Source organism: Octodon degus, unplaced genomic scaffold (genome assembly GCF_000260255.1).
Source record: "Octodon degus isolate 3935 unplaced genomic scaffold, OctDeg1.0 scaffold00264, whole genome shotgun sequence".
Lineage (NCBI taxonomy): Eukaryota > Metazoa > Chordata > Mammalia > Rodentia > Octodontidae > Octodon > Octodon degus.
Window position 1 is genome coordinate 978,598 of NW_004524840.1, and position 9,035 is coordinate 987,632.

General features: G+C 37.1%; 1 protein-coding gene across 5 annotated transcripts in view; it reads right to left on the reverse strand.

Moving 5' to 3' along the window:
- Grik1 (glutamate ionotropic receptor kainate type subunit 1) overlaps positions 1 to 9,035 on the reverse strand; it is a 453,759-nt gene that overhangs the window by 35,332 nt on the left and 409,392 nt on the right. For all 5 annotated transcript variants that reach the window (XM_023706583.1, XM_023706582.1, XM_004646302.2 and 2 more), the window contains 2 exons: positions 6,175 to 6,293; positions 1,853 to 2,070 (listed from right to left, as the gene is read on the reverse strand). In XM_023706583.1, the coding sequence (XP_023562351.1) occupies positions 1,853 to 2,070; positions 6,175 to 6,293 (337 nt within the window). The remainder of the gene's footprint in view (positions 1 to 1,852; positions 2,071 to 6,174; positions 6,294 to 9,035) is intronic.

Genomic DNA, 9,035 nt, shown 5'->3' on the forward strand with positions numbered 1-9,035 from the left:
AGAGAGAGAGAGAGAGAGAGACAGAAAGACAGAGAGACAGAGAGATGGGGGAGAGATGGGCAGGCAGACAGGTAAACAGACAAAGATCTTAGTAGGTTCTTAAGATACCCAGATTGAACTACAACTTGAGACCCTTCTGCATCTGTTTCCCAGAGTGCTGGAATTACAGATATGCACTACCACAGCTGGATTAGAACTCTGATTTGAGACAGTTTTCAGGTATACTGAGTCCCATGTTGGCTCTCTTGCTCTGCTCCTTGTGTGCCTGGCAAGTGATGTCCTGGTTTCTGATAAGAATCATGATGTATCTCTAGGTTGGGTTAACTTATGTGTCCTTACTCTACTGAGTTTAAGAATATGCTTTTCTAGGCTTGGAAAGTCATATATTTATTATTATTTCTTCTTAAAATATCACTGTCAATGACTTATACATTCATTCAACCAATGTTTAAGGAGCGTTTAATCATATTTTTCTTAACATTGGGAAAAGTAAATCCTACTTTTTTTTTTTTTTTCAGAGCTTGGGATTGAACTCACGCTCTTGTGCTTGCCAGGCAAGAACTTTTTCTACTGAACTACCTCCCCAGGCCCCCTACTTTTTCTACTAGTCTGGTTTCTGGCAAAACTCTAGAAATAGTTTATTTATAGTAAAAATTAGTCTTATTTACCATCATTATTATTACAATGATATAATAATGCTGAAATTCATGGCATGGGTAATATCTGTTTTGTGAACAACTGCTGTTATACAAAGAAAGATACATTTTTTGTACTTCCCTTACTTTTTGTTCCTAAATTGATCTTCCTCATAAGTCAAAACAGTCTACTTTGCTCTGAGCTAACAACCTCATCTTTGCTAACCCTAGCGTAAGACCTGCACAGAGATGATTTCAGGGTCCAGCTCAGCTTCCGCCGTTGCTTTCCTTTGGCTCAGAGGCACCGTTACTCCCGTCAGTGTTTCTTCAGAGCAACTCTGGTACCTTCTGTGTCAAGGAACAGGCAACTGCAAGCAGACAACTCATCCTCGGAAGGCCTTGCTCACATCATTGTAATTGGAAGGCTAAGCTTTGGGGTCTCTAAACCTAGATGATCTGTTAAAATCCCTTTCTTTACTCTCAGGAATTACAGTATCTGAGATTTGATGATAAAAGTACTAAGGCTTACTCCATAAGTAAAGCAGAAATCAATTTCATTATTCTAGGTAATTAAAAAGATCTGAGAAGTGAAATGCACTTGACCTTAAAATAAATCCGTTCTAATTTAATTCTCTTTTGGTGCCACAAGAGGCTCTCCTGGCTACCGGTGCTTCAAGGATGGCTGGGAAAACTGTCTTTCATTGTTACAGACACAATATTAGACCAGAGTTCCTTGGGATTTGCCTTCTTTTTAAAATTCTTTAACTAATTTGGAGTATCCACACAAGTTTTTTTGTCAGCTGCATTAACTTTATCAAGTACAAGTACAGAATGGAAAGAGAAAAATGATGATATTCCAATATTCTGCTTTTCAGAATTTTACATTAAGGAATCTTCCTTTTGTTGGTTCTATAAACGAATGTCTAATTAACCAGCAGTTAGACCGAAAACCAGCACTGTAGTAAATGCCAAGAACATATTGACCTGTGTGTCTTAGCAAATCACACTGGGGATAAAAGAAATGACAGAATAACAAAATTGCTTTACCTTGATTGCTGAGCACAAGGGCTTTCTTTTAATGAGGTCATATTAGTATAAATTTTATTTCATTACAGATTTCCCCAACATCTACTTGCTTTTCAGTTGAACACACTATCATCTGCTCCCCTTTCTTTTCAGTGTGAATAGTGCCTGAGATCACTCTGGCAGGTTCTTACCTTGAAGAAGGTCATTGTGGATCCATCTCTGACAGCGCCATATTCGATCTTGGTTTGCTTTGCCAGATCATCTGCTGAATCTATGGGGGATTCCATCCTCTCTACTGTCAAGAAGGCAGCAAGATTGGCAGTGTAGGATGAAATGATGATTAGGGTGAAAAACCACCATATTCCACCAACTATTCTGGTCGAGAGAGCTTTAGGCATCAGCTCTGATCCTGTGATGGTATCATCAGAGTAAGGGTGTTAAGCAGAGGCAGGAGAAAAGGAAACTTTACAGTTGGATGCTGTCCTGGGGAGATGAGCCCTCCAAGGGCTTGCTAGGCTGTACACAGATGAAGTTAATGTATTTGCTGGAAATGGAGCAAAATTGAAATGATCCTTTTTAAAAATCATTACTTCCTATGAAAATAATTTATCAGTGATTGATGATATTAAAATAGCTTTAATCTTGAGGTATCTTATGACTAAAATTCAGTATTTTAACTGCTTAAAATTGAAATATCCATCCTAAGGCTTCTGGCTTTTTATTATTGTCTGAAGTGCCTCTTGTAGTGTGAAATAAGATGTTCTAGGCCTTTGTGTTACTATGAAAAGTTTAAAATACTTATTTTTATTTAACATTAAAGACTGTGAGAGACTTTCCAGAGATTAACATTTTGCCATTTATCACATGTACTTCAATAAAACACTGGGATTTTGAAAATAAATTTATATGTGATACAGCTCTACTTGACAGTGAATGAATAATTTTTTTTGTTTTATGTTCCTTTTAGAGCCACAATTCTTTTTGCTAATATAGAATCTTATTTGGCTAACAAGATATTTATTATCTGAAAAGCATAATTTTTGTCTTTTAACAAAACACTAGTTCTTAGTTACAGTCAAAAACTGTTTTTTTCTCAGGTGGAGAGAAACCCTTCATGGTAAGAATATACATTTGGATGACATTCAGATGATTTGTGGTTATGTTTAAAAGATATCATAGAGGCATTTAATTGCTCACTAAGAGTTCACTCAAAGAAAGGACCTATGGGCCAAATTTTGATCTTGAATAAAGTCTAGCTCAGGTTTAGTCTAATGAGATTGTGGGTGTTTATGAATTCAGTAGTGGCATCAGAAGGGACCAGACGTACAGTTGAGTTCACTCCAATTGCTCTAATTGCTAAATGGATTTTGGCTACTCCATTTGCCTGAATATACCCTCGGTTATGTACTTTTTAAAACATTTCTTAATGAATCTGAAGGTATGATAAGTTTATATGATCAAAGAGTGGAAGAAAACTAATCTAAATTTAAAATCCCCAAAAGTACAGTAGATCAAACATCTGATTTATAGGACCCTTTCTGAAAACTAATTGGATATTTGGAAATTTTGTAGTTAATGATGGCCTAAGATGTCAAGAAACATTACAGTCCACCAATCTATAAATAAATGAGTTGATGCTCAGTTTTAATCTGTAAAGATGTGTGCATATTGCTCATGAAATCAAACAAATCAGCAGTTTAGGGCTGGTGATAAGCAGATAAAGGCCAGCAGTTTCTGGCCTTTAGAAAAGCAGAAATGTTCTCCTAATGCTCTGAAGTTTTTGTGCTTTAGTCCCTGTCAGTGAAGTAAGGAGTTTGACTGAAATTTGTATTTCTTTCTTTTGTTTGTTTGAACTTGAGCATGTAATAATACAAAAATTTTAAATAGTTTCCAGCAAAATGCCTCCAAGGATTTAGTGGAATAATTTGTTGCTGTTGTTTCAATCTTATGGCTTAATGGAATTTATATGCCGATGGGTGTGTGTGTTTAAAGCCCAAGGTTGTTTCATATCTTTGTACTTAATTGATCTAGAAGCCCTTTAGCAATGTGATATTATTTTAGATCTTTAGTTGGTTATCATTAAAATGGCATTTATTTAATAAAATAACCATGGGAAATAAAGAAACATTTAATGGAAATATTTTTCTTAGTTTATAGGTATAACTTTTCTGCTGTAAATTTATCCTTATGTAGTTTGGTTGCATTTATAAAGAGAGAAACTTTCAAACTTATATATTTGTACAATTATGTTATCAACATGGCAAAACTGGATAGATACACAAATAACCAACTGTTGACATTTAATAATGTAAATTCATCTCTTTCTCATTTTAAAATAAATATTTATGAATTCAGAAGAAATTCTTTTGGAAATTAGAAAATCATTAAATAAACCTGCTGAAATTTTATTTAAATCTCTCAATAGATGGCATCAATTAAATTGCTCCATGTCTCTTTTTGTTTCCTTAAAATTTCACATAACTTTGTGAATCTTATGGTTCTCAGCATAAACTGATGCATTTAGAAATGGCTTCCTTCGGGAAGAGATGATTTGAGTAATTTGGGACCCTAGAGGATGAATTATGAAAGCAATAGCAGTAGAGTAAAGCACCACAGGAAATATTTGGGATGTGAGACAATACTTGCTGAAGTCTCTTTAGTGCCTTTTACGGCAGACATGACAGCCAATCCCGATCCAGACTTTGCTCACGTTCTGTAGGAAAGAGAAAGCCTGATCATCACATCCAAAGAGAAATCCAACAAAATGGGTTCCAATTGAGTACAATGACGAGCTTCTGTAAACGAGAGAGAGCGCAACAGAGCACAGGTACCTGGTTCCACTCCACGTGCCAAGGACAGATGTCCCAACAGTCATAAACACCCCAAGTTTGTACATGGAAACATTTGTTGCACCTGACAAGTGTTTACACACTTCTTGAAAGACAAGCAGAGTCTGGTTGGGGCTGACTGTCATGTACCCAAGGTAGTGGTAACAAACAGACACTGCATCCCACAGTTTGCTGTGGATGATGGTAAACTCCAAACAGATAGTTATGAAAAAGAAGTTCTGGAGGTGGGTGCATGCGCACCACAGAAGGTGATCACAGCCATACACCTGTGCAGGTACACATGCTGTGAAACTTGAATGTATTGTTAGCTATTCTGCTTGCTAGGTGAGGCAGAGTGTAGAGAATGGAAGGCAGACTTCAGTCTGAAAATATTTACAGCATGATAAATATTCTGAAAATTAAATGCCTTGGTAAAGCATGATATAGCTTCTGACGGGAGCTTCTTACAGGATTTACAGCTCTTTATGCGGTGATCTAAATTTATGCCAGTGATTTCTAGTAAATCAGGTGGTGTCTATACTGATTTAGCAGTGCCTGTGTAAACTATGCTTAATTGCCCACTTTTTTCAATTATTTGCTATTTTTATACTAGAGAACCTTAATCTCTCTCTCTCTTTCTCTCTCTCTCTTTCTCCCCTCCCTTCTTCCCTCTTCATTCCTCCCTTCCTCCCTCCTCATTTGAAGACACAGAATATGAACATTTCAAGTGATATGATAGTAACTTCCTAATGAAAAATCCTGGGTTCACTTCCAAATAGCAAACATGTATAATGTGTGCCCCAGTTGGATTTTTCCTTAGCCAATTTATTTTGCAGTTTATTGTCAAGTGAGCAGATATTCCAAATACAACAGCATCTGTGATTTAGGATTTTCTTAAATTAATGCATTTAATCTTGGATGTATTTTCTAGACCATATGCCTAGAATCAAAGCTGAAGAAAATCCACACAAAAGAGGGATTTCTTCCAAAGGTTGAGATAACTCTCCCTTTCCCCTTAAAAAAATAGCAAAATCCATAAAATCACAGAACTTGTATGCAATATATTACTTTTTTTTTTCAGAACCGGGGATTGAACTCAGACCCTTGCACTTGCCAGGGAAATATATTATATTTTTTTGGCTAGAGTTTTATTTCCTTAACCCCTATAGTTTATTGTTGCTATGGACACTGATTGAGGGAGATTGTAAAAAGTTACTGAGAGTCTCAGATGAATCTCAGTAGGGTAGATAAGAGTGGCAGTTAAGTGAAAGTTCTAGGGACTGTCAGGAATCTAAGTGAATTTATTCTTTAAAAGATTTAAATTCCACTCTTCTTAAATATCGAGTTCTGTATAATGACTGAGGGGGAAAAGATTGACACCTCCATCTATGCAAATTTGTAAACAATTTCTAAGACATTTTATCCTTGCTATCTGAAGGAAAATGGGTATTCATTGCTTGATAGAAGTGTTATTTTAGATATATAACAGGGGGATTCCATTTATGTCATGTGTCTATCTTTTTTTTTTTTTTTTTTTTTTAGAACTGGCTTAAAAGTCAGTTGCTATTATTGTAAATCCAGGCGGTGTTTCAGTCTACCCTCTAGCTTCATGGTGGAGTTTACCAGCACAAAAGCCTGTCAGCAGACTGTGGGATGCGTGTAACAAACATGGGTAACCGGTGTACCTTGCTGCATGAGAGCTCCAACTCCAAACCAGAAACTATTTAGTAAAGTAAAATTGTTTTCCACCACATCTGAGTCAGGGTTGCACGGGTGGGGGTTATACCATTCATAAGGTGTAAACCTGTGGTAGTTAACAGAAACAATCTGTAAATATCAGATAAATACACTACACAGGACACCAGAGAAACCCAATGAGCAGTACAGAATGACCAGCAATTAATGATCTGAGCATCAACCCTCATAGTAAAGGCCATATTCATAAACTTACAGATTTGCTGAACAAAAGAACATTGAGTTGGTATTTACCACACATATTTCTAGGGGAACTCCATGGATTGGCTAGAATTACACTCCTCAGATCTATGTCTACTGAATTCTTCAGTCATATATACCTTAATGAACAACTAGGACTGTAAAGAAAGGTTCTCTCATGTGAACCTCTCATGTGAACATTTTTACCCAATCAAGGAGCAATAAGTTTGTCACATACTTCATGAGTCATGACTGAAAGATCAACCTCCTGTGTCACTGGATCCTGCAGAGAACGGTGCCATGACTTCCAGGGATTTTTTATGGGCAGATGCTTGGAAGGAGTCTGCGTGCTACAGTGATGTCACAGTTCAACAATGGGGCTGCATGGCTGAGAAATCACTCATGGTCAATAACAAGGACAAGGGCTGCATTCTGGATGTATTACAGAGTTGTAGGATGGTATCGTGCATGGAAACAAAAATCACAATACTTCACTGAAGACACACAACTTTAATTTGGAGGTTTCATGACCCAAACAAGTGGTCAGATTAGTATTACATCCACAACATACCTTGTTGAAGAATTTTGGGTTCATAATCTCCTCTTGATTTATTTTTAATTTAATTCTTTCACAAACTGTACCTGCAGTCACTTAATTTCCAACTCTAGTATGATAAAACATGTTTTTTTTTTGTGACATATCATAGCTCTGCCCACACGGTGGTAAGCTATAGGCAGTGAAATTATCTGGAAAAACAACTAATAGTCTATGAAGTCAATTTGAACAATTCATTGTACTTTTTGGCCTATTTCTGTTTCTGTAAAGAAGATGGATCTAAATACGTCTGTGAGTGATATTTAAAACAAGAATCTGGGAAACTCAACATACATTTTGTTCTTTCTCTACTTCCTAGGCATCTGTAGGTCATAGGCATTCTTTATTCTGAGGTTCTTTTTCAGGGCTACGTTGCCAAGAGATGCTTATTTGTCCAAGGAGATATCATCAGATACTCAGCAAACTGGTGTGAAAATGATTTAAAATACAATAATTCTTAGCATGGGAAGCTTTGCCGTTTGCCACTGAGTCCTTTAAATGCAAGCAAGAGGGTTAGAGTAATGTTAATATATCATAAAGCTGATGAGAACATACGGAATGCTCTCCAGCTATAAGGTTTCAGCAGTAAACAATGGCAGGTTGCCGACACATTGGGGAGAACCGGGCTGAAGGTGAATATATTATCTACAGCAAAAGAGGAGGGCTTACTGTGAGTCATGCACAAGGAACCAGGCAGATAGTTCCTCTTAATGAAAAATTGTTCTCTAAACTCTTCTGGAAGGTGTGCAGTAGCTCACTGTCAAGTGTTAGAGGGGCTGAGATAACAGCTCCGTGTTTACCCTACCATAAAGTGGTCCAACTCCTTTTTGCATCTTCTCCACAACTCCAACTGGAGGTTCCTGTGAAGCTTATGAATATCGCTTTAATTGCCAGTGCTATGCCAACACATTTTAATTGCTGTTTCAACAATATAATTAAGTTTTTAATGTATACACTCCTACAACAATAACGGTTTGCTGGGCTAAAGGAATGAATACCGATATTAATGAACCTACTAATTGAAAGAGCATACAGAGTAAAAGATGCTGTTACTTAAACAGTACCATTGTTGCTTGTGCAATAACTTACAAATACTAATTGGCATAAATTAAGTGGCTTATACAGCCAAAAGAAAGGCTATTTTTGAAATACAACATAATGCAACCTGCCAATTGCCCATCTCCTGATGTTTTGCTTGTCCTCCTGATACTCTTTGATACATGAACTCACCTTTTTTTTTTCAGTGTGCTACACTTTGCACTTGCAAATGCGCCATAAACTGAGTTTTCTGTGGCAAAAAGAAAGCTATCTAAGCAGCAGTGTGGAATGTACCTGCGTGTGATCCCTGGATTTTGATTCTGAGCGACTCTGCGAGCATGTGCACTGAGGACTATGACAAATGACATGACGCTACTCTGTGAGGTTTCAGCTTCTGATCGTGCAGGAGACCCGCCTGTTGCCTGGACCTAGACGTGTCAGCTTGAGATTCCTAATGATTGCTTAAATACAGCCAGTGTGACAGTATGTCAGCCCCAGGAGGGCTGCAGGGAAGGTAGCACAGGACCTACACTGAGGACAATCTCAAAGTGCTAGTCCCGGGCGGCTTTCAACCCAGTACTGGATTTCAGTACAAAGACGACAAAAGAGATAAAGGTACTTACAATCTATGTCAAAGCTTGCATGTAGCAGAGTGGCCTTTTGTTGAAATGGGAAAATTCATTCGTGTTCATGTTTCAATTGCAAAGTTTATATTTGAATGGAAGACAAAACAATTCTCCCAATGAAGTTCTCTAATTGAGCAGCTTTCTGAAGGCTCAAAGTGGGCCTTGGGTTGTGCTGGACAGAGGAAGCCCCATTTGCCCTCCAAAGGGGATAGCTGCATTTGAAAATTTTGAGTTTGCATCATAACCTTAAAGTATGTTTTCAAGGATTTTCTGTTTCTGTCTCTGTCTCTCTTGCCAAATGTGACCTTTGAAAAATTTATTTATTTATTTATTTTAAATTTATTTATTTATT